Source organism: Ursus americanus, chromosome 30, assembly GCF_024610735.1.
Source record: "Ursus americanus isolate L20-20 chromosome 30, mUrsAme1.1.p, whole genome shotgun sequence".
In the NCBI taxonomy this organism is placed as follows: domain Eukaryota; kingdom Metazoa; phylum Chordata; class Mammalia; order Carnivora; family Ursidae; genus Ursus; species Ursus americanus.
In genome coordinates, this window is record NC_142156.1 from 1,535,074 (window position 1) to 1,560,761 (window position 25,688).

The window sequence follows — 25,688 nt, forward strand, 5'->3', positions numbered from 1 at the left end:
GGGGGTGAGTTTATTGGGGGAAAACACTTGATTTATAGTCAGCAGATTTCAACCCTAGCTCTGCCCCTCCTTAGCACGTGGTCTGGCTCATTTTCAAAACGGTGTTTTCCTCATCTCTAGAGTGGTGGTACTAATTTGAGAAGCACGGGGTTGTTGAGAGTATTAAATGGGAGGAGGCAGAAGGTACACGGAGTCACGGAGTCTGCCGCCTGACTCTCGATGGAGTCTTAGAAATTACTAGTTGGGAGTGAATACTGCCAAATTGCTTTTATCACCGACGTTGGCCCTGAGAGCACATGAGCTATCGGTTTTCTCACAGCCATGCTTCGTTGGATGCTATTATTTTCTTCTCTCAGGGATGCTCTCCTTTCAAATAATTTTTTGCACACTGGCTTTACGTCCCTTCTGCTCTCAGACCCTGAGCACACAGCTATGAACTGGACCCAGGACTGCCCAGTCTAGTGGAGTATGAAATAGTCAGTCACTGTGTGTGTGATCAGTGCTGGGCTAGGCGGAAACACCAAGACTTAGATACCACAGCTCAGAGGAGGCTCCTGAACCTGCCCACAGGGCATCAGGGAAGGCTTCCTGGAGGAGGTGGCGTTTTGGAGCTTAGGATTGAGGGATGACTAGGGGTTAGTAGGCAGTGGCAGTGTAGAGGCATGGGGGTCGAGAAAGAGCATAGCATGTCTTGTGACCTGTCCACGGGTTCATTGTGCTGAAGTAAGTACGTGAGTGCGTGTGAGAGACAGATAGATGGACGGGGGAGATGAAGGGGATCTGGATCCTGCCGGGTCTCGGGGAAGGCGTTTGACACGCGTGTGCAAGGCAGGGTGGCGTGATGGTGCTTGCTGTCAGAGCCCCCCTGCGGCGCAGCTAGACTAGATTGGAGGAAGGTCCCCAGAAACGGGGATGTCAGCGAGGAGGCGGGTTTGCCCCGTCCCTTCCTCCTGAAGTTTTCCCCTGGCCACTCCCCTCTTTATTGTCGCTTGTCTAACTGTACGTGTCTCCTGCTTGTTTATGCTGTGTGCTCCCATCTTCTTGACTGCCAGCGCCATGGGGACAGGGGACCTTGCCACGTGTTGTGTTCACTGCCGTGTCCCCAGCGCCTGGCCCAGAGCCTGGTACGTGGTAGGTGCTCCATAAGTGTGTACTGGAGTGAATGAACGGATGAATGAACGACCGAACGAGCTCGGGCCGTCGCCATGGGGACGGAGAGGAGAGGACGCATTCACTCCAGTGCCGTCAGCCACCGGGCCCCTTCCATCTGGGGCCCTGTCCTCCTGGGGGGACGCGGGCATGCACTAGGTGCCTCGCGGGGTGCACCATGCGCGGTGGATTTGCAGACTTTGGGAGGCCGGGTCACATTCCGGAAGACACCGGAAGGCGTGAGGACTGGCTCGCAGCCCTCGGCAGATGGTGGCATTCCCAGCAAGCGGCACCCAGAGACGGCCGAGTGAATGACTGGTGAGCTCCCAGCTCGGATTTAAGGGTGTAATTACGAAAGATCTGCAGCAGCTGTTGGAACGAATCAACGCCTGTGAATCTGAGAGAAAAGCTGCCAAGCTGTTTGGTTTTGAATGGAGGTGCTTCTCTTGCCTTCTCCCTGTGTGGTTCTGTCGGGAGGAGGAGGCTGGGAGCCACAGGGCTGCACCCCTCCCCCTCGCCCAGCAGCGAGCACAGAGCCTGGTTTGCAGCAGAGTCAGAAGGAGGGATGGACGGACGGATGCTCTGGAATGATCTCCCGCCGAATTTCAGCACCTGTGAGCCTTAGTGCCTCAGTTCCCAAGAAAATGGGCTACTTTGAATAAAATTGCAGGAAACAGGCATTTCAGATTTTGCAGATCCACTCGGGGAGATCCAGCCTATAGATGGGGCAGGGTCGGCGGCGGGGATATACCCTTTGCCGCCCCCATTACTTGAGGTCAGACTGGCGTCCGCTGCCCCCGGGCCACGGTCCAGGGTCAGCCCTGCACCCTGTCTGCCCCACATGCACCCTCCTTGATGATTCATACAGATCCGACCAGAGGGGTGGCTCGCACTCCGCGCCCCTTCCTTCTTCAGGGGGCTCTTGTTTGCTTGGCTTTGGCCGTAGTGCTGATACATTTACAGAGAGCGAGCGAGGCCACACAAGGCTTAGCAGCTGGCCTCTGTGTGAGCGAGCTTCTAAAGTGTTCTGGAAGAGACCGACATGTCTTAAATTAAGCATGACATATGCGATGCATTTAAAGGAAGGTTTTAAAGCACACATTTCAATCAGTTTCCTTGCGTTTTTTACAACAGGTTAAGCGAACCCCTGAGAGGCCTGTGTTTCTAGGTTTGGGAGAGACTTCAGAATGTTATTTTAGCTGTTTATTGCGGTGGTTCAAAAAAGAAAAAAAAAAAAAGTCTCTTTACCCCCCTTTGTTCACTGATGTATTAATTAATTCGTGGATTCATTGGTGCAGCCATATCTACATACCAGGTATTTGCCAGGCATTTTAATTAATTAATGAATTTATTTATTTATTTTATTTTTTGGGGGGTGCAAAATGGTAGTTTGTTAAAGCACAGGGACAGGACCCGTGGGCAGAGAGAGCTGCTGTCCTGGGGTTCTGAGGGGTGGTTGACTATATACTATGGGGTTGGGGGAGGTAAGGAAAGTGCCTTCCATTTTAAATGGAAACTCGAGAGGAAGCCCAGGATGTGAAGCACATTCCAGATAACAGAGCCACTGTTCCGGTTAAGAGGGGGAACGGACCAAGAGTCTTCTTTCCTTCGTCTTTCCCCCTTTACTTCCCTGCGGGGTGGCTACTGAGCTGGGTTCAAGGATCCCAGAGTAGGGCAACACGTGTGCACCGTCGATCCGAATTTGCCAGTCAGGGTTTGCTCTGGATGACCGCCTTCCCTGGACAAGCTATGCAGAGACGTGTTCATTCCACGCTTGGGCAGAGGAGCGGGAGACAAGGCAGGATGGCCTGGGGTTCATGTGGTCCCAGCAGGTGTCTGACGGGGCCTGTCCGGCACAGTAGAGCGCCTCCCTGTGGTTCGGAGAAACGGGGAGGGGGGGTGCTCTTGGTGAGGTAGGCAGGTTGAGCTCCCGGCTGAGCTCTTCACAGCCCTTGGGTCCTGTTGTCCAGTAGCAACTGACCGATGGCCACTACCCAGCTTCCAGAGTCAGAGTAACCCCTCCAGCGTCCTCGATCGCTTTGTGTCGTGAAACTCGCGGTACCTGTCCTTATTCACAATCTTAGGAGACTGGGGAGCAGAAGAAGATCTCTTCATTCACCTATTTCTTCACTCCCCCAACCATTATTCTATGTGCATACTCAACAATGATGATGTATTCAGAGCTATGATAGGCCAGGCCGCCGTGCTAGCTTCTGGGGACTCAGGGTGCACTCTGGGGCTTGCCATTGGATGGGAAAGACTGAAGGCTCACACAGCATTAAGTACAACTGTGTAGCTTGATGAGTCCTGCCGAGGATGTCTGGTGCTCCATGGACTTGTAAGACGAAGATTGTACCAGGTTGTGTGTGTGTGTGTGTGTGTTGGTAGGGGCAGAGATGTCAGAGCTGTGTTCTGAGGGCCAGGCCTGCGTCTGTCTGTGAGTGAGAAGGGAATACCGGAAAGCAGGCGCAGCACGTGCAAAGGCCCTGAGGCGGTGTTTCAGCACCTCCAGCAGATGGCAATGTTCAACTACTTCTGAGCCAGGAGACACAGCTCCCAAATAAGCCAGCCCCAGAGTCCTCTGGCGTCACCTTTCAGCCTAGGGAGTCTTCGGGATCACCATTCCCAGTTCTAAGCAGTGAATATTATTCCTGTGCTCCCACATTCCTCTCTATATACCATGGCGTTTATCACCCAGAGTTGTAATTGCCTCTGTGTGTGTGTGTGTGTGTGTGTGTGTGTTTCTTGCACAAGGCTGTGAGTTCCCTGAATGCAGGGGATTTTTCTTGTTCATCTTTGTGCACCTAGTAGGTACTCAGCAAACACGTAGTGGAGTAACAGGGGAGATTTCTATTGAGCACCCAGTGTGGACTCAGTCCTCATTCTGCTACAATATTGAGAAGCCGCAAGGAGTGTGCGTCTCACAAGCTGGAGACAGTGCCAGCGGATGCAGTTGGAGCTCAGAGCCTTTGTGCCGTCTGTGCACAGACTTCCGGAACTCCGGAGCTGAGGCTGTGGTCCTGTGTCTCCCAGACCTGCTGAAACTCAGCCGCGGGGGGGTGGGGAGCCTCCCTTCCCCCACCCGCCTCTGCCAGGGGAGGGTGCAGCCAGCCCGGATCGCCTTGAGACGTGACACGGTTGGCTTTGTCAGGCAGGCACACATCCCCAGCCGGGGCCTGCCGGCTCGGGTAAGTGGGGCTGGAGTGTCCTGGAGGTGGAGGGAACGTGAGGGTTCTGCCAGGGACTTCTCTCTCTATCTTTTGAATCCTGTTGTTGCCCTGTGTCTCCTGTCTGGGCTACGTGTGTGTGTGTGTGTGTGTGTGTGTGTGTGTGTGTGTCCCAGAGCACGGTTTCCAAGAGGTCACGGTGACTGGCTCTAAAGGTGAACAGTCCTGATTTGGGGCAGGACCCGATCGATACGCCTTACAACTCTGCCGTTCTCCGATTCTCCGTATCTTTCCTTCTCTGCTGCCTCTAACCCTGTCTAGACAGCGTTCTCTGGTTTCGGGGAGAAGAAATCTGTCAGCACCATCGAGCGTGTAAGGAAGAGAAAATATCAAAATCTGTCTGCCTTTCTTTCCTGCAGGCTGCGGAGTGAGTCAGAGCCGGGGGCAGCAGAGCGGGGCCCCAGGAAGGGAAGCAGGAGGCTCGCGTGTAACTAAAATACCTTCTACTTTTAGTCCATCTAGATGGGGGCAGGCTGGGGGCAGCTTTTGCAGGGACAGAGAACACGGGCATAAAGGTTGGGGACAGGCTGGTGGCGAGGAATCAAGAACGGCGACTTGTCTGGCACCTTTTCAGACCAGAAAGGAATACAATGTGGTGTTTAAGAAGGCCCAGCCCAGTTGAATGGGGTGAGGACGTGTGGTCGAGTTTCAGCTGTGTGATGTCGGCAAGTCGGGTGACCTCTCTGGGCCCTTGCTTTTCATCCATAGTGATAGCGATGACCCCTGCTTCTCTGGGTTGTGCAAGGTTAATAAGAGAGAACAGAGCTCCTGGCTGGCTGAACGAGGGGATTACACCCGCTGCAGAATGCGGTCTGATGACCATCGTACCCACCTCGTAGGGCTATAAAGAGGATGTGGTTTATAAAACACGTGAAACGCCTGGCTTAGCGCGAGGCCTCACTCCTGGTGAACCCTCACCGCTAGCTGATACTCTTCTCACGGAGGCTCTGAAGGCAACCAGCACGGAATAGGTGTTCAGCAGAAAAGAACCCAAAGGCAAACCAAGAAAAACAGCAGGTGGAGTGGGAAAAAAAATGGCTTTTTGTTTGAAGGCATCTGGAAGGGTGTGTGGGGGAAGCTGGAGATAAGGGACAGTCTAGTAGGGCTGGGGACCGCTAACCAACTTCGTGACCTCAGGGACTTTGGTAGCTGTGTGAGCTGGGGTTGGTCCCCTCTGCTCTCTGTGCTTGGCGCTCAGCCCAGGGTTGTGAGGAGGGTCAGCGGGGATGCCTGATATGGGCAGGCTCTGAAATGGGGAATGACTCGGGGGTAACAGGAGTGAGGGGACGCAAGGATGCTCTCACCGGGGCTTTTGCTGGAATATGCGGAGTGCGTTTGCAGCCCCACCTGGTTCGAATCCCGACTTTGCCCCTTATTCTCTAAGTGACATCAGGCCAGTTCTTTGGCTTCTCTGAGCTGGTTTCCTTCTCTGCAGAGCAGAGATGATGCCGTTTTACTGAAAGAGCTGGCCTTGAGATGAGCTGAGTAGGGAAGGTCCTAGAGAATGTTGCCACCCTTTCCCCACCCTTGGGGCCAGAACAAACTCCAAGACGGCCCTCTGGTCCACTCGCCTTGCCTGGAGTTCAGAGAGGTGGAGAGGCCCGCCCGGGCTTCCCCAGTGAGGTCAGTGGGGAGTGGTTGTCCGGCATCCAGGGCTCCGGCCTCCTGGGCCCATTCCCCCAAAATGCTCTGCATGGACTCAGACTCTGAGATTAAAATTGATTTTTTCCTCTCCTTTGCTTTTTCCTTTCAGTGGTTGCTTCCCTAGTTCGGATGTTCTTAATCCCCATGGATCCACAGCCGTAGCCATGGCGACGCGGGTCGAGGTCGGCTCCATCACTTCCCTGACAGGGGTGCCAGGCCTCGGCGAGATCTCCAAGGAGGAGACCCTGAAAAGGACCTATTTCTGCCAGGCCGGGGACACCCCCGGGGCGCCCTCGACGCTGCTCTTGGAAGGAAAAAGCCCCCTTAGGAGCCCGGCCCGCTTACTCCCGCTGCCCAGACTTGCTCCCAAGCCCTTCTGCAAGGAGAAGGCCCCGGACGTGAAACCCCTTGTCCCATCCTTGGGGCCCGGCCCAACTAGCCCGTCCCCTCCCTGTGGGCGCTCCCAGGGCCTGGTGGCAAAGGACCTGATCGAGAAGATGCCCGGGCTGGTGGGACAGGAGGCGGGGAGCAGGGAGAGCCTGAGGAGAAGCTCGTCTGTGCTTATCAAGGCCACCTTCCTGCGGCCCCGATCCAACACCATGATTGTCTTTGAAACCACCAAAGCCGGCCCCACTCTGGGGAAGGGCATCAGTGAGGGGGCTCGGGAGGCCACTGAGGGTGTGTCTCAGGAGCCCACCTTGGGCTCCCGGCCCGAGGTGGCCGCCAAGCCTGCCCTGCCTGCCCGAAAGCCTGGGACCCTTCCCCGACCGGCCTCCCTGTCGCAAGACATCAGGCCAGCTGCCCCCCAAGAGGAGACAGGCCCAAATGAGACGCTGTCAAAGGCCAGGAGTGTGGAGGACACAGGGGACCCCACTCTGGAGCCTAAGCCTCGCCTGAGGAGAAGGCCTGTGTCGGCCATTTTCATCGACTCCGTCCAGCCTCAGAAGCCAGGCCCTGGCGGGGAGGCTGCGGCGGGGAAAGCACCCCCCACCCCGCCTGAGAAGACATGGGTGAGGAGGCCTCTGTCCATGGACCTCACGGCCCCATTTGAGAGCAAAGAGGCCTTGCTGAAGAAGGTGGCTGATGAGGCCATTGCAGGCTCTGCGGCCCAGTGTCGGGGGCCGGAGACGTCCGACCCGGAGCCCAAAGTGGACGCAGAGTGTTTGGTCAGAGCAAACCCTCGCCTTCGTGACCCAGACTCAGACTTCCTGGAGGTAGCCAAGAAGACCCGAGAACAGAAGGAGAAGGTGCTTTTCAAGCAGACGGAGCCGGGCGGCCTCAGAACTGCTGGGGGCTCAGCCAGGAATGACCAGCACCCTGGGGAAGAGAAAGCTAAGCCGCTCAGGGAGCCGGACAAGGCGCCCCCGTCCCCCTCGCCTGGACCTGGAAAAGACCAAGAATTTGCTGAGGTCAAAAGCAGAGCAGCTGACAGGGAAAGCCGGCTGGAGGGAGGATGGACCCCCAGGGGCAGCGTCAGGAAGCGGGTCAGCCTGTTTGGGGAGGAGAGCATCTTGGCCTTGGCAGCAGAATCCGAACCCCCACCAGCCACCCCTGAGCCCCCGTCAGCTGCCCTGGAGCCGGAGAAAGTGGGCGTGAGTGTCCAGGAGCGGATCAAAGGCTGGGCTGCGGAGGGCTCAGAGGCAAAGCCAGAGATCAGAAGGAAGACATTCCAGGCACGGCCGTTGTCGGCAGATCTGACCAAACTGTAAGTGGGAATGTTCCACGGGCTTCGCTCAGCCCTGAGCTGCCTCAGACCTCCTACCGGAGGCCCCTCGGGAAAGGGAACCGGGCGCCAGTCTCCACGCTAGGCACCTTACAGCCCCCGTCTCGATTCACCCACAGCCCCAGAGAGGAGGTGGCCTTCACTTCCCTTTCTCAGATAAGGAGCTGAGAGGCAGAGAGGTAACGCAGCTCCCCCCTGGCCTCAGTGTGTCGGCAGCAACATTTCTTTGTCCCTTCTTCTCTTTACACTTTGTAGTGGGAGGTATCATGCCCATTTCACAGATGCGGATAGGCGAGGTGAAGTACCGTGAGGGAGTCCAGAGCCCCATGTAACTCCTGGCTATGCTGGCTTTTCCAGAAGACTGAGGACGTTACTGTACGGCCTGAGCCTCCCTGAGTGGCCCCCAAGTAAAATCAAATGGGTCAAGAGAGCTTGAGCAAGTCCCTTCCCCTTTTGAGCCTGGTTTCTTTGTCTTTAAAACGGAAAACTTCCTTGAAGGATTAAGGCGAAGACTCACAGATAACATCGTGGCTCCCAGTGACGTGATGCATCCTGTTAGTTGAGTGTTTTCTAAGCTCAGCCGGCCTCTGATATCTCCTGCTCTTTTGCTTTCCCACAAGTGGCTTCCCGGCTGCAACAGGGAGATGCCACGGGGTGTGGCCACCAGCTCCTTAATGACACGCATGCCACTGACATACCTTTCTCAGGTCGGAGCTTCCGGGGGCCACCTCTGGGCAGACTGCTGCCCTCCCAGGCCTGGGAACCAGGGTTAGACCAGTGGCTCTCAGCATTTAGAATCATCTGGAAGAAAATCCCGAGGCCTGGGGCAGCCCTCGCCCCCTCGAGTTGGTCTGGGGCGGGGCTTCTTTGTAAAAGCTTCCCAGGTGATTCTCCTGTGCAGTCTGGCCGGAGTTAGGATAACAGAGAAGGAGGCGCCCGTACCAGGGACCTCACACACCTTTTCCCGTGTCCTCCCAGTGCCTCGGATTAGTCTCATCTGACAGATGGGGAAACTGAGGTTTGAGGGTGGGAATAACTCATCATCATGCCTCTCAAGGAGGCAGGCCCTGGAGGATTGTAGAGTGGGACGAGGTGAAGTGGTTCGTTTCTCTCCCCTCCGTTGTCTCTGCAGCCCCCAGCCCCAAATTCATCTTTAGGCATCCACTCCAGGGAGCTCTTCAGAGATGGGAACATTCTAGCACCAGAATACCCTTTCTCTTCCCCTTGACAAGTGGAGAAACTGAGGCCCAGAGAGGGACAGTGCCTCGGCCAAGGTTACCCAGAGAGGCAGCGACAGGCCCGTGCCCCCACACATTCCATGGCGGCCCACCACCCCCGAGTCCCGTGGCAGGTCTGTGGTGGGGCTGCTGTTGTGCCTGGGGTTGCTAACAACAACCATTAATTATCCCTCCTGGGGCATCTCTACTCTTCCCTAAACGCCCTCACATAGCTATTAGGGCCTTGGGTAGCCTCTTATCTGCCCTACAAAAGACGATGGGGAGGTGTTAATTATCCCCGTTTTATAGATGAAGAGACAGAGGTTCAGGTGAGATCACAAGTGCGCCCCAAGCTCCCGCAGTGGGGAGGCAGTAGAGCTGGGACTAGCACCCAGGTCTCTTCACCCCAGCCTGGGGTTCCTGCTACCCCAACGATGCTGTGTTTAAGGTAAGCTGTCCCCACTGGGCTCTCGGTTTGGCGACTGGAAAGGACACATCGTTTCTCAAAGCAAACCAGGTAGTGTTGCTTTGTTGATCTCAATGCTGATCTCACCCCTGGGTTCCATGGCTAGTTACAGGGTGTGGGCTGGAGGCAGATTCTGGCCTCAAACAAGTAATGTGGATCTCTGTACCAGGTTTTCGAGTCCAGCGTCCAGCAATGAAGTCAAGTATGAGAAGTGTTCTGAGCTAAGTGGCGAGCTTCCCAAGGAACCCGGAGAGAAGGTAAGGAGCCCCCGTATTTGGCACATCTTGTTTTCCAGTGGGTAGCTTCACTTCCTGGAAAAAGAGCCCAGGAAAGAATCAGAAGCCTCTCGTGAAGAATGAAACATTTTTTTTCCTTTAATGCCAGGATGTTTCAAGTCCCTTTTGGGTTTATGGTTCTGCACTCCTTAGTGTTAAATATTGTTTGCAAATGCAATTGCCAGGTTTTATTTTTTTTTTCCTGTGCAAAGAGCAAGAGGGACCTGCTCTTTCTTATGGACAAATTATTAAGAAATTAAAATTTAGGTTAAAAAATGTTAACAGAAACTCCCTCAGTTTCCCTCATTATGGCCCCTGTTCCCTTCCCTACCGTGGCTCGTCACCTAGCAGTAGCAGAAGGGGGGGATCTACCAGCAACTAAATTGCTTTAAAGTATTTTTATTTAATCTATTTAATAAGGAGAAGCTCATAAAATAACTACTAGGTCTAACCCATTTGTGGTGGATGCCTCGTGCAGGGTTTTAATTTTTTTAAAACAGCTTTTTTTGAGATATAATCGATGTACAGGAAACTGTACCCATTTTGAGTGTGTGTGGATGCGTTTTGACATATACGTGTGCACACCTGTGAAAATGTATCACCGTCAAGATACCAAACATCGCCAGGACCTGCAAGTTTCTTCTTTTGTAACCACTCTCGGCCCTCCTCCTACCCCCAGACAGCCACCAATCTGCTTTCTGTTCCTATAGATCAGCTTGCATTTTCTAGTTTTTTTTCTAGATTTTTTATAAAGACAACCAGTCTTTTTTTTTTCTCTTCTTTCACTCAGAATAATTAGTTTGAGATGTGTCATACTGCATGCATGTGTGTATCAATAGTTTATTCCTTCCTGTAGCTGAGTAGCATTCCATTGTGTGGGTAGACCGTGATTTGTTATCTCTTTGCCCTGTTGATGGACATTTGGGTTGTTTCCCGTTTTGGGGCCCTTGCATGTAAAAGAGCTCTGAACATTTGTGGGCAAGGCTTTGTAGGGACATCTGTTTTCTTTTCTCTTGGGTAAATGCCTAGGAATGGCTGGATGGTATGGTAGATGTCGGTGCCACTTTTTACAACACTTATGTGGACTTTTAAACACCAGAGCTTGGTGGCAAGAGCGTTTGTGCCCTGGGAGCTGGATCTGAAGGGCAGTGCCCACCACTCCTGGGGGCGGGGGTTTGCCCTGCGTTTTATCCTTGGGTGTTCTGAATCACTTCCTTGAAAACGGTTGAGAGTGGGTCCTGTTGAAGTAAAGCCTCTTATATTTGCGTTAAAAAGGTATAGTGGTAACAACAAGAAAAAAAGGACCCTGTGAGGCAAGTGGGACAAAATTCTGGTTGTCATTGAATCTAGGGGAGGGGTTGGGGTGAATATATTATTTTCTCTGTAATTTTGTATGTGTGAGAAAACTTCCAAGAAATGACAGTTAATAAAGGAATCCTTGCTTTATTTAATATAACGAGATTTGGGGCGCCTGGGTGGCTCAGTTGGTTAAGTGTCCATCTGCCTTCGGCTCAGGTCATGATCCTAGGGTCCTGGGATCCAGCCCCGCATCAGGCTCCCTGCTCAGCGGGGAGCCTGCTTCTCCTTTCTGCCGCTCCCTCTGCTTGTGCTGTCTCTCTCTGTCAAATAAATAAATAAAATCTTTAAAAAAAAAAAAAAAGAAAAAAAATAATATAATGAGATTTGATCTCTGTAAATAGATTTTCCTACTGGTAATTTTTTTGTTGTAGTAAAACACATAACATAAAATGTACAATTTTAATTTTTAAGAACAATATATTTTTAAATTTAAAAACAATCTTTCTATATACATATATACACACACATATGTAAAAATACACACATACACACAATACTAAGAGAAAGTTCTGGAACGTTCTTCAAGGATACACTCCTCCCCATTGATAACAGCTATTATCCAGAAAGGGCTCTGGTATTTGAATATCTGAAGTCTCAAAAAGGACTTGAGCTTTGTATTGTTTAGAGAACACAGATCCATATATTATTTATGCAAATTGTATGTAATAAAATGTAAACAAAACTTTAAATGAAAATATTTTTAAAAGTCTTTAATGGCATTCCATCATCTGCAGTAGAGATTAGCAAATTGTGGCCCAGTGTGTATCTTAACCACTTTATTTTTATTTTTTTAAAGATTTATTTATTTATTTGAGAGAGAGAACCTGAGGCGGGGAGGGGGCAGAGGGAGAGGGAGACAAGCAGACTCCCCTGCTGAGCACAGAACCCTTCGTGGGGCTGGATCCCAGGACCCTGAGATCATGACCTGCCCTGAAATCAAGAGTCGGACGCTCAACTGACCGAGCCACCCAGGCTCCCCCATCCTAACCATTTTAAAGTGAATAATTCAGTGGCATCAAGTGTATTCTCAGTGTTGTACAACCAGCACCACCACCTAGTTCCAGAATTTATTTATTTTTATTTTTTCCAGTTTAAGTAATCTCTGCACCCAGAGTGGGGCTCGAACTCCCGACCTGGAGATTAAGAGTCACGCACTTTGCTGACTGAGACGGCCAGGCGCCCACAGAGTTTTTTAATCACTCCCAATGGAAACCCTCAGCCAGCCATTCACTTCCCATCTCCCACCTGTGGCCTCTGGCAACCACGAATCTACTTTCTGTCCCTATACACTTTCCTATTCTGGACATTCCATATAAATGGAATCACGGAACATGTATCCTTTGGTGTCTGGCTCCTTGAAATAGCATAATGCTTTGAAGGTTCATCCCTGTTGGAGCATGAATCAGTACTTCGTTCCTTTTCGTGGCGGAATACAATCCCATTGTACGGACAGACCATAGTTCGTGTATCCGTTCTTCTTCCGGTGGACGTTTGGGTGATTTCCACCTGTCGGTGATTGTGAATCGTACTTCAGTAGACACAGGGGTACAAGTTTTTGTTTGGACCCCTGTCTTCACTTCTTTTGGGTATCTCCCCAGGAACAGGATTGGTGGGTTAGGTGGTTGATTCTCTACCTTGTTGCAGTAGACTTCTTTCTAGATAAAGAAATGACCAAGGAATACACGTGTGTTAAAAACCAAACAGAACTGAGCGCGGAAGAGGCAAAACGATGTTCTCCTCCTCATTCCTTCCTCCCCTCACTCCCTTACTCACAGTTTGGTTTCTGTCTTGTCTCTGCTGTGTGTCTACACGTGTGTACACGTACACACATAGTTGTTTAGAAACGGTATCGTTTTATAAATACACTGTTCGGCAGTCTGCTTTTCCCCTGCCCACTCCACGGTGTTTTGTGTGTTGTCAGATGGGACGTTAGGAGCCACCCCCCTGATCCAGGCGCCCTGTGGCATTCCTCTGTCTGGATTATGTCAGAGAACTCATTTAGCCCGTGCCCTACAGGTGGGCATTTAGGTTTGTTTCTGTATCGCTTGCTTCCCGTCTTTGCAGTGCTCCCCGAGCACCCTTGTTGACCCAGACTTGGGCATCTGGGCCAAGAAAGAGTCTTGGGAGGAAATTGGCCAGATTAAAAGGAAATGAGTATTTTAAGATCATGACATGTATACTAAACCGTCCAAAAGTCGTACCCATTTATGTCCTTGCCAACAGTGTCCAAGAGTGTCCATTTTCCCACATCCTCACCCACACTGGGTGTGTTCAGTCTTTGGAATTTTATGGTATCTCAGGGCTGTGATTTTAAAAGCAGCCGTTTTGATCATCTCACCACTTCCTTTCTCTTTCAAGTCCCTTAACTTAGTTGGATTGTTTCTTTTTTTTTTTTTTCAGCAAAAGGAAGGGCATGGTGTGGATGGAGCATCCGTCCCAAGAAGCCCCTGGAAGCCTGGTTCGCTCCGGGAGAAGTCTAGGCAGACAGAGCGGAAAGACAGTTCTAACCAAGTCCCTGGCAACTGTCGGGGTGAAAGCTCAGTGGGGGCTCGGAGCCCTTCTGACAGCACTCCAGAAGACGACGGAAGCTTCCAGACCGTGTGGGCCACACTGTTTGAGCATCACGTGGAGAGACACACGGTGGCTGACCAGTCCCGACACTGTCCCTCGGCCACGCCCCCCAGAGATGTGGCCGATACCCGTGTCCCAGAAATCAGACCCAGGCACGAGAGAAACTCTTGGCTGGGGAAGGATCTGCCGGAAAAGACAAACCTCACGAAACAGAACTCCAGATGGGTTGAAAATCCCCATACAGAGAGATGGGGACGGACCGCCCTTTCGAATGGTGAACCCAAACAGTATCACGTGCCCCTCCCGGAAGAACAGCCTTTGGATGAAAAACTCAATAAAAACCCCTTCCTCCAACGCTCTGAAAATCCTCCCCCATCCCAGAGGGTCGAGCCCAAGTATGACATCGTGCATACAGTGGGCAAGTGTGCACACAGTGAGGCCGTCTCTACGGCATCGGAGGAAAAAGCCATGACCCTGCGAAGCGGGAGGTCTCGCCTCTCCCTGAAGGGGGGGCAGCAGTCCCACGAGGTCACCCCTGCTGACCCGGAGTGCAGGCTGGAAGGTCAGGCGGGGTCTGTCCAAAGGGCCAGTTTGATTTGGGAAGCTCGAGGGACTCATGAAGTCAGTGAGCCAAAGCCTGACTTCCGAGAGCCAAAGGACATGTTTGGGGGCAAGTGCTTGTCACCCAGATGGACATGTGGGGTGACCGTGAACTGGCATAAAGCCACCGTGGTGGCCAGTGAAGAGAAAGGCTCAGAACGGAGCCCCGAGGTCAACAGCGAGTGCTCAGCCAGGCCCTGCGGCCCCGAAGCCAGCTCTGGGAGGGCCATCCAGGCTGCCATCCGGGAGGCCCCACACGAGGGGCCTGATGGGGCCAGGAACAAGTCAGGAGTCTGCAGCTCAGCGGGGGAAAGGGGTCCCCACCAGGGGTTCCCCCTGGACCTTCCTCCCAGGGGTAAGGATGAGCCGTCTGGCTTCCGGGCACGGCCGCATCCAGAAGTGCTCGTGCAGAAGGGGCCCCTCACTGTGGCTGCCGGTGAGGGTGAGCCACGGCCGGCCCAGTTGCCAGAGCCCGAGGCCAAGATGCGGAAGGCGGGTCCCACGGACCAGAGGATTGAAAGGTGGCGGCGGCGGACGTTGCCCCATGATGTGAAGTTTGACGAATTCAGCTTCCTGGCCCCAGAAAACTCCTGGAAGGTGGAGCAGAGACGAACAGACCATTGGAGCCCCACCACCAGTGCCTTAAGAAAACCTGAGCTATCCCACCACCGCGTGGAGACTCAGGAGGTGAGCCCAGGTGCTTCCCAGGACCCGACTCGGCCAGCGGTGAAGCAGGGGTCTTCTTTGGAACCCAGGGCGACATTTTTTGCAGTGACCTATCAGATTCCCGATACTCAAAAAGCAAAGAGCATTGTTAAGTCAGGGCCTGAAAACTTGACAGAACATTCTAGAAAAACAGTCCTGCCTCCTTCTCCTCATCGTCTAACATCCACTTTGGTTTCTCTTAACCATGAAGAGCCACTGGAGGCCAAGGGCAGTAACAACTGGGCTGAGGGCAAAGAACGCCACAGCATCAGCTGCTCAAAACCTCCGAAGCCAACGGACCGCCCATCACCTCTTGGGGACAGGATTCTGAAGCCTTCTAGTGAAAGAATCATGGATGCTGATGCTTTATGGGTCCGTTGGGGCCCAGAAGATGGCACCGGTTTTCAGAACAATTGGAAGGATGGTGGGAACAGGACATCCCCCAGCAATGCCCCCAAAACACCCCCAGCTTCCAAAAGCCACCCGGAAGCCAGCGATCTCCTCATCAGAAGGGACCCTGAGGTGGTCAGTGCGAGGGTCCCAGGGAAAACCAAAGATGGCTACAGGTCCAGCGTTCTTGACATTGACGCCCTGATGGCGGAGTACAAGAAGCAGGAGGGTCAGGAGCTGGTGGAGGGTACGCCCGCGGCACCCAGCAACTCGACTCAGGAGAGGCCAGGCCAGCAAGGCAGCGTGGAACCAAGGAGGAGGAGCTGGAAGGAGAGGTCTGAAGCTGAGGGTCCCCGGAAACAAGCCGGTTCTGCCGAAGCAAACCACGGTTCCACTCCCTGCTCGGGCAAGCAGCCGGCAGAGGCCCCAGGGGCAGCCGCGAACACCAAATTCAGCCCTCTTCTGTGGGCTCTGCCACCCTCGGCTCCTAATGAGAAATACCCAGGGGCCTCTTCTGGCACTGCGGGTCCCAGGAGAAAAGTTTTGGGAATCCCTGAGGATGACAGAAAGGACTTGGTTAGTAAACATCCGAGTGCAAAGTACCAGAATTCTGCAGCCGAGTCGAAGCCCACTCCCTGGGAGGATCTGGGCGGTGGGGCCTGTGTGTTGGCCAGATCCTCTCCCACTGACCAGAAGAAAGGGACCCCAACGAAATCCATCAGGAGGGGAGAGGAGGGCAGTGTGGTCCAGTGGGGTGATCGCCCATACGACTGTGGCAGGTCACCGCTGAATGTCAAGAGGGCCTATTCGGAGAAAGGCCCCTCTGCCAAAATCCGAGAAGGTCTGTCTGTCATGCAGGAAGCCAGAGAGAGGAGGCAAGAGCAACCCAAAGGGAGGTCCAGCCTCCCCAGAGACAGTTCTGAGGCCAAGGAGACCAAAATGGGGCCCTGCCGGCGAGAGTCGGGGACTCGAGACAGTCACAAGGTGAGCAGGAAGGCTGTTTTGGTTTTGTAAAACGTTGGTTAAACACCTAGGCCAGGGGTCTCAAACTCCCGTCCCATGTGGGCCTGGTGGGCATGTAAATGAAGGAGTCAGGCTGAGTGTGCAACTCTAGGGAGTGGTGGGGATTGTGGCAAATAGAGAGCTCAGTCCCTAGGGCGGCGGGGCAGCTGCTGCTCAGGTCTGGCGGGTTCTTGACACGTGCTGGCTCCATTCAGTCCGTGGGCCACCAGTTTGAAACCTCTGGCCCAGAATGATGATAATCATTTATTGAGCACCTGCTGCCGTTCCTGTATGTTGTATCAAGTTCGTTATCCTGCCCGTAATATTCAGCACCGTGCATGACATTTTGCGAACGTGCAAGGCGTACTTGTTGAATGGGTGAGTGAGCAATCTTGTGTGAGTCTCATGGCAGTGCCTCTCTTGTCGGATTGTGGTAGTTTGGGTTTCCATAGAAGCAGACCCTTGCAACCAGTTGTTTTATTTTTATTTTTTAATATTTCATTTATTTATTTATTTGAGAGAGAGACGCAGAGCTCCAGTGAGAGCATGAGCTGGGGGAGGAGCAGAGGGAGAGGGACAAACAGACTCCCTGCTGAGCACAGAGCCTGATGCGGGGCTCAATCTCATGACCCCGTGATCATGACCTAAGCCGAAATCAGGAGTCGAACCGATTAACCAACTGAGCCACCCAGGTGCCCTGCCCGTTGTTATTTCAGAAGGCAGTCCCTGGCAGGATCCCCAGTGGAGAAGTGAGGCAGGGAAGGGGAAGGCTGGTGATAAAGGTGCCCCTGTGGGCCTCAGAGGCTCATTCTTGCTGGAGACCTCTGGGAAGTGGCATAGATCACCCCTGACTTGTCCTGTCCGAGGGGCAAGGAACCTGGAGTATTTATTTTCCAGTTCCCTTTGCCCTTGCCTGAGGCTATTTCTGGGGCTATCAACATCCAAACTTCTCATCCTGGGTGGTGCCACGCTCAATGGCAGAGAGAAAACTCCCCCCGCGGCAGGACACCATTGCCATTGGCATGTACTTGAGTGTTGGGCAGGGCGCCCACAATGTCAGCTGCACATGTGATCATCTTGTACAGATACAAAAAACCCAGGCTCAGAAAAGTTAAGTAACTTGTCTCGGGTCACACAGCATGAAATGGCAACCTAGGGTTTGAACCCAGGTCTGGCTGGATACCCAAGCTTTCAAGTAGGTTCCTCGGTGGTGAATGAGGACCCTTGAAGATGGGGAAGAAATCTGAGTATCAATCCTCTTCTCCCCCTCTCGCCCATCCTCAGCATTCCTCCCATCCCATGACCACTTAGCTTCTTTTCTGGTCCAAATTCACACAGAGTTTCTTTCTGAAAATACAAGCAAATACGAACACAAATTCTTATTTTTGCCTCTTTTCCATCAAAGAGAGCATTCTCTCCGGGGGTTGAAACTTTGGTTGCATATGGACGTAACCCCGTTGGCTTCTCTGAGTGATGCAGGGCAGACCCTTTCCCTGAGGGCCTGAGCCTCAGTTTCCTCATCTGTAAAAAGAAAGTAGAGGGTCCAGCCTGGACAGGGACGTGGTAGAAAGGAAACAGTGGGGTGATGCCAGTACAGATCATGACACCAAGGGTCACCTAAGGCTTGCCAGGTACCGCGTTCAGACCCCACTCTGCCGCTCACCAGCCGTGTGTGGGGCAGTGACTTTGCCTCCCTGGGCCTCAGATCCCTCACCAGAGCTGACAGAAGTTTCTGCCCGGCAGCTCTGTTGGCAGGCTGAATGGAGATACAGCGTGGCCTGGGCACCCAGTGGGTGCGAGCGCGGGGCCGGCCTGTGGGTTCAGCCGAGGCGCTGCCGGAGGAGTGGTTCCACGAGGCTGTTACTGTGGGCACAGCGGGAGACGGGGGAGGACCAGGAAATGTGACACTTAATCCATTTGCCAGCGCCTTGCTCAGGGGCCTCCTGGCAGCGGGAGAGTCAGAGCAGTGTGGAGGGGGCGCCAGCCAGGCCTTGGATGCTGGCCCGGGGTGCGCAGGCCCCAGGAGTGCTCGTTGTCAGGGGATCTGTTTTCTCACCGAGGGATTGGGAAGCCTTGGACCAGCTCCCTGTTTCCCTTCTCTCCTGCCCAACCAGCTTTGGTTCCTGATCTTGAAAAAAATAAAAGGCACACAGAAGTACAAAATGTTGGTGGTTAAAAATTCAGACCTTACGGGGCGCCTGGGTGGCACAGCGGTTGAGCGTCTGCCTTCGGCTCAGGGCGTGATCCTGGCGTTGTGGGATCGAGCCCCACATCAGGCTCCTCTGCTATGAGCCTGCTTCTTCCTCTCCCACTCCCCCTGCTTGTGTTCCCTCTCTCGCTGGCTCTCTCTATCCTATCGAATAAATAAATAAAAAATCTTTAAAAAAAAAAAAAATTCAGACCTTACGAGAGTGTATAAAAAAGTGTACCCTGAACCCCTTTCCCTTCCCCACCCCCCCACCCCCAGATGCGGCCACTGTTCACTTTTGATATCTCTGGGGCTTTCCCACCCCACAGCGTTGCTGGTCCATCACATACATCTTTACCTGTAGTTGTATTTTCCTTTCCGCAAAAGCAGCGAACGCGTGTATGACAGTGGACCTGTTATGGTAAGCATACGGTTTAGAACGAGACGCTCCCCTAAGTGGTGAGTCTGGGGTACAGCCTTCCAGGCCCATCGGTGATTCTCAACCCTGGGCCGTTTTGCCCCTAGGGCACATTTGGTGACGTGTCGGACGTTTTCAGTTATCCACCCCCTCTCCCCCCGCAAGAGTTTTCTCCCAGCGTCTAGTGGGTGGGGGCGGGGATGCTGCCTAGCACCCCCCAATGCGTGGATCGGCTCCCCCAGCCCCAGTCCCTGAGAATCATCCCTCCCCTAATGCACATAGGTCCACAGGTAAGGAAGCCCAGCCAGGTAGGGATACAGGTAAATCCCATGCTCTCTTCTGGAAACACGGCAATATTCTACAGACAAATCTCACACCTTGCTTTTTTTTTTTTCAAATTAACAGTAAAAAAAAAAACAAACCAAAAAACGGTGTGTAGATAATCACCTTATTATTTTCAGTGGCTGCAAAGTATTTTATTAAGTGACTGAGCCCAGACTTTTTTTATCCGGACACTTGTTGATGGGCGTGTGGGCTGGTTGGAGGTTTTGTGTCACAAACAGGGCTTCGGGGAGCATGTTGGTGCAACCGTTTGCTCCCCTGGGTGAGGCTGTCTTGATTCACAGCCAGTGCTGCCCACGTACCCCGAGTAGGGTGTGATTGGACTTCAAGTGCTCCCCCCTCCCTCCCTTCTCCTCTTTCTCTCTTTTTCTTTTTCACTTAAGAAACATGTATCAGGGGCGCCTGGGTGGCACGGCGCTTAAGCGTCTGCCTTCAGCTCAGGGCGTGATCCTGGCATTCTGGGATCGAGCCCTACGTCAGGCTCCTCCGCTATGAGCCTGCTTCTTCCTCTCCCACTCCCCCTGCTTGTGTTCCCTCTCTCGCTGCCTGTCTCTATCTCTGTCAAATGAATAAATAAATAAATCTTTAAAAAAAAATAAAAAAATAAAAGAAACAAGTATCAAAACTTCATCCCAGGCCCGATTGCAGTATTCTTTTTTTTTTTTTTTAAAGATTTTTTATTTATTTATTCGACAGAGAGAGAGTCAGCCAGCGAGAGAGGGAACACAGCAGGGGGAGTGGGAGAGGAAGGAGCAGGCTCATAGCGGAGGAGCCTGATCTGGGACTCGATCCCATAACGCCGGGATCACGCCCTGAGCCGAAGGCAGACGCTTAACCGCTGTGCCACCCAGGCGCCCCGCGATTGCAGTATTCTATTTCATTAACTGATTTATTTGAATTTCAAAAGAGAACATTTCCAAGAGGCTCCAAAACTACTCAAAGGCACGGAGTTACCACCCTTTGTCCCTGTCTCGCCCATCCTCAGCATTCCTCCCATCACTTGGCTTCTCTTCGGGTCCAAATTCATATAGAGTTTCTTTCTGAAAATATAAGCAAACATGAACACAAATTCTTTTCTTTTTTAAGATTTTATTTATTTGAGAGAGAGCATGCACAAGCAGGGGGAGCGGTAGGCAGAGGGAGAGGGAGAAGCAGGCTTCCCGCTGAGCAAGGAGCCCGATGCGGGACTCGATCCGAGGACCCTGGAATCAATGACCTGAGCCAAAGGCAGACTCCTCACCGACTGAGCCACCCCGGCTCACACCCACATATGTGTCTTTGAGAGCTTTTGGATTCAGCCCACAGGGTGTCCTCATTTTGATTGCTGTGCGGTAGAAATGGGTGATATTCTTGATTTTGGGCTAATTACCAACCCGGTCAGCGGTCATTTTGCGCATGCGCAGGTTTGCCCTGGGCTTAGGACGGCGAGTGTCTAGGGGGAGCGCGGTTGCAATTTTGCAGGATCCTGCCGGAGTGCCCTGCAGCGGGGGCTGTACCTGGTCACATCCTCGCCTGCAAGGACAGGGCGCTGTTTCCCCTCCTCCTGAGCAGCCAGGTGAGTTACCAGACTTGGGGATGTCATGCCCCTGATCGCACCCCTCCTCTTGTCACCTGCGTGAGCCTCTCTGTTTTTCCTTCCTGTCACCGTCTTGCTTATGTTCCTTCCACTCGCTGTTCTTTCAGAACCCGGGCCTTGGTCCTTTTCTCCTTGAGTCGTTGGAGTTCTTTATTAGGAAGGTGAACCACTTGTACTCTTATGACTTGATTTCTCCCTGGAAACAGCCCTGGACTGCCTATGGGGCAGAAGTGGGATCGGGCCCTAGTTTTGTGACTTACTAGCTGTGTTACTCTGGGCATCCTGCCAGACCTCTCTGAGCCTGAATGTCTTCGTCTGTGGAATGTGAATCCTGCCTGCTTCACGGCTTATAGGAGATTTATCGTGAAGCAGATTTATCGTGTAGTCGATCCCCTCCCTGGCCCAAGGCCTGAGTGAAGGAGGTTTGAAGGAATCAGAGAGAAGCCCTTCCAGACCTCTGCTCATTTACTACATGTAATAAATGGGCTAGGGGCACCTGGGTGGCTCTGTTTGTTAAGCATCTGCCTTCGGCTCGGGTCATGATCCCAGGGTCCTGGGATTGAGCCCCACATCGGGCTCCCAGTTCAGCAAGGATCCTGCTTCTCCCTCTCCCTGTGCTGCTCCCCCCCGCCCCCCGCTTGTACTCTCTCTCTCTGAAATAAATAAAATCTTTAAAAATAAATAAATAAATGGGCTAACCCTTTGCCAGGCCCTGTTCCGGGCACCGGGGCTGCTGGGAGGGACCAGCTCACTGTATCAGGCCGTGCGGTGCAATAAAGCCGCCACCAGTCACATGTGGCTCTTTGAATGTAAATTAAAGTTAAACAAAATTAAAAATTCAATTGCTCAGTCCCACTAGCCACATTCAAGTGCTCAAAAGCCACGGGTGGCTCGTGGCAAGTGTATTGTACAGCCCAGATAGAGAACATCTCCGTAACCACAGAATGTTCCAGTGGATGGCTCCCATCCAGGGGGCAAACAGACCCCGAGTGAGTGAGAGTAGGAAGTGCAGGGGAGATAGAAGAAGAGGCGATGGGGAGGTGACTCTAAGAGGGTGGTCAGGGGAAGGTTTCCTGGGGAGGGGACCTGGGAGGTGCCACCTGAGTGATGGCCATCATGGGGATGAGCGGTCCCGTGGATGCTGGAAGGGCGCCAGTGGGCACAGGGGGCAGGGGCCAGAGCATAAGGAGCCACCGATTTCCAAGGCAGTTGCACCATTATACGTTCCACCAGCAGTGCGTGAGGGCCGATGTGTCTGCATCCTTTGCCAACACTTACCCGTCTTTTTGATTCTAGCCATCCCCCTGGGTATGAAGGTATCTCATTGTGGTTTTGACTTGCATTTTCCATGGCCCATCTTTCCATGTGCCTGTTTGACCATTGTTTCCCTTCTTCGTCTGCTCAGATCCTTTGTCCATCCTTAATTGGGTTATTGTTCTTTTTATTATTGAGTTGTAATCACTCTTTATATATTCTGGACACAAGTGCTTTAGCAGACATAGGATTTGCAGAAATTTTCTCCCACTTGGTGGATTGTATTTTTCACTTTCTCCATGGTGCCCTTTGAAGCACAAAAGTTTTTCATTTTGATGAACTCCAATTTATTTTTCTTTGATCACTTGTGCTTTTGATGCCGTATCTGAGAAACCACTGCCTAATCCAAGGTCATGAACGTTGACACCTATATTTTCTTCTGAGAGTTTTCTAGCTTTCGCTCTGGCATTGAGGGCTTTGATCTATTTTGAGTTGATTTTGGTTTGTGGTGTGAGGTTTGCAGCATGTTTGAAGACAGAATCTCAGCTTTGTTGATGAAGTGGAGAGAAGCCAAAGAACGGAGAGCAACCCAAGGGCCTTGGCTGGCACGGCTGGGTGAGGGGCAGGGCGGAGAGGGGCAGTTTTGGAGGGAAGGAATGGAGAGGCCTGTTTGGGGCCCATGAAGGCTGACATGAGTGTGCGCAGCGTGGGGAGAAGTGGAGTGGGAGGTGGGATCTGCACGTCAGGGGTCCCAACACGGACAAAATCGGGAGTTGTCTGTGCACTGATGGGGTTTCTTTAAAGCCAGGGGGTGTTATGAGAGATCCCCAGGGAGTGACAGAGCAGGAAAAGAGAAGGCTCTAGGGCTGGCCCTGGATGAGTAGACATCCCTCTGAAATCCCAGCCAGGGAGGTGGGAGGACACACAGAGGGTCTCATAGGCATCAGAAAAAGAGTCTGCGAGGCAAGGGATCCAGAATCCAGCCTTGCTCTTTACTCGTGCTGTGTGTTCTTAAGCAGATGCCTTACCTCTCTGGGCCTTCTTCCCCTTATCTGTACAGGGAGAGTGTGAGACACGTGACCTACAAATTCTGGAGTCCCATACTTACTGGCCTGGGCACGTATCCCCTATATATGACTGGCTGGGACAAAACCGCAGGGTTCAGACTGGGGTATCTAGTACTGCCCTGTTCCCGTATCATTTCTCTCTCTGTCTGTGCTTCCTTGCATGTGTGTTTGGAGGCATGGAGAGATGTCACCGAAAGTTACCAGGGAGGTAATGAGGCTGGCTAGCATTTATGGAGGGCTCCCCAGGTACCAGGCGTGGGGATGAGCCTGAATCAAGCCAGGGGCTCAGGACTCCTGCACAGCGCCCCCTGGTGGCACACGGTGTCAGACACTTTCCATGCGCTGCTCCTGACTTGGTTCTCCCCTGAGCCTAGAAGAATGGGATAGACCGGTGATGGGTAGTAAGGAGGGCACGTATTGCATGGTGCACTGGGTGTTATACACAACTAATGAACCATCGAACTTTACATCAGAAACCGGGGATGTACTGTATGGTGACTAACATAATATAATAAAGAATCATTAAAAAAAAAAAAAAGCTGAGTACGGTTATTAGGGGTGTTTGCCCACATGGTCAAGGCTCAGAGAGGTTAAAGCACTAACCTGAGGCCACACAGTTATTAAGTGGCTGAGGCTGGCCTGAGCCCAGACCCCAGATACTTACCTCCTGACATTAAGGTGGACCGCCATGGGGTGGGGTTTCTGGTGCATTCGTTTTCTTTTTGCCCTTTTAGGCACAGAATGGACTCTCTCGCTGTGACGTATTCTTCCCGTAAGTAGGAAAGCCCCAGTAAAGTCCTTTGCTTGTGTTCCGTGCCTCAGATGCCGCCACAGGACCTGGAGAAGGAGTTTGCCCTGCTGGACAAGGAGCAGCCACTCTGGCAGGGGCCCCCCGCAGCCTTGGGCCCCCGGAGAAGCCACAGTTTCTGCAAGGACAAGAGGAGCGGGCCCTTTGTCGTGAGTGATGCTGGTGTGGCCAGACTGGGACCCGGCATGGGGTTGTTGGGCATCGGACACCGCTGGGAATGCGGTCATGTGGACAGTCCCGGCTGGCCCAGGGGGCCGAGGGGGCCAAAGGGGGGCAAGTGCCTGTCCAGGAATCCGGCGTTGCCGGACTGGCTGCGCGACGGTTCTCCATATGGAAGGGGTTTGGTGGCTCTGCCTTCGCTCCTCTCGGGTTTCTGGCCCCATGCAGAGAGGTAATCCCAGCTGCCTGGCATGGAGCAGAGAAGAGAACGTACCCTGGGGTCTGAATGTTCGGGGTTCGAATCCCAACACCGCTCCTCTCAGTCTCTTTTAGTGACTTACTTCTTTGTGCTTTGGTTTCGTTACCTAGGACACAGGATCCTGATTTCTATTTCTTTTGCACCAATAAGTTCATTTAACTAAGCTGGTCCTCGAGCCAGATCACCAGGGCTCAGACCCCTAGCTCTGTGTGCAGACGGGTGTTTGGCCTCAGTCTCTTCGTCTGTGAAATGGGGATAATGACAGCATCTACTTCACAGGGCTGCTGCGGGGCTCAGAGAAGGTAATGCGGCAAGTGTGCGGCATGGTCCTGGGGGCACAGCAAACGCTTTCATGAGCGTTATTACCATTCTTCTTCTTCTTCTTGTTCCCCGGGCCTCATGTGGGGCGACTAAGCCAGGCGTTTCTTTAATGAGGCAGACCCAGTTCTACTTAAAAGGTCATTCGGATCGCAAGCTCGATGCATTTCAAGGGTATTTGTGCCTGGTCTCGTGTCTTGGAGACATGGGGTCCTCTGGCATTGAAATCCTAGGTTCCATCCCTCTGGCTTTACGGTCATGGGCAAGAAACTTCACTTCCCTGGACCTCCTTTCATTTGCTCCTTTGCAACACGGGGTGAAGAAGATGCCGCCGGCAGGGTTCTTGATGGGCAAACGTCTATGCCAGAGTCAGTGGGGCCGATGGCAGGGCTGGGGGCCACAGAGCCAGAGGAGGAATGCAGACCTCGGCTAGCCGTCTGCGAGCGGCCCCAGAAAGATTCCTGGGGTGTTCAGATCCCCACCACAGATGTGCGCACATTTGAAACCTGCCTGTTTTTTGGTTTTTTTTTTTTAATGTTCTTTTCCGCTGATTTCCAGCTCGCTCTTTTCTCATTGCCTCTCCAGCGGCACCGACTCAGCTTATCTGATTGTACTTGAACTTTCGTGTGTGTATGTGAAGACAGAGGTTATGGAGAGAAAAGCACTTAAGGCCTGTGTTTTTATAGTCTCTGCGTGCTGACATCCTCCCTGGTGGCCCTTTGTCCTTTGAGGAGCCTTTGTCCTCGGAGTCCCCAGGTGGCTTGCCTTGGCTCTGTCCTTGTGGCTCCCTGAGGCCCCTGCGCCGTTGCTGCCTGCTTGATCTCCCCTTCTCCGATGTGGGTGGGAAGGGTGGGGGCCTCAGACCTTGTTTCCCCACTTTGAGGACTCATACCTGCAATTTTAAGGAGTGGCCATCAGGGGGTGGTGGTGTGCAGCTCACTTTCCCATGGCTCCAAAAGTCTTACTCTGGG

The 25,688-nt window shown here is 52.8% G+C and overlaps 1 protein-coding gene across 4 annotated transcripts in view; it reads left to right on the top strand.

Moving 5' to 3' along the window:
* KIAA1671 (KIAA1671 ortholog) overlaps window positions 1-25,688 on the top strand; it is a 185,853-nt gene that overhangs the window by 48,279 nt on the left and 111,886 nt on the right. For all 4 annotated transcript variants that reach the window (XM_087857177.1, XM_045791197.2, XM_045791196.2 and 1 more), the window contains 4 exons: window positions 6,130-7,725; window positions 9,596-9,683; window positions 13,461-16,310; window positions 23,996-24,130. In XM_087857177.1, the coding sequence (XP_087713303.1) occupies window positions 6,185-7,725; window positions 9,596-9,683; window positions 13,461-16,310; window positions 23,996-24,130 (4,614 nt within the window). In that variant the 5' untranslated portion in view covers window positions 6,130-6,184. The remainder of the gene's footprint in view (window positions 1-6,129; window positions 7,726-9,595; window positions 9,684-13,460; window positions 16,311-23,995; window positions 24,131-25,688) is intronic.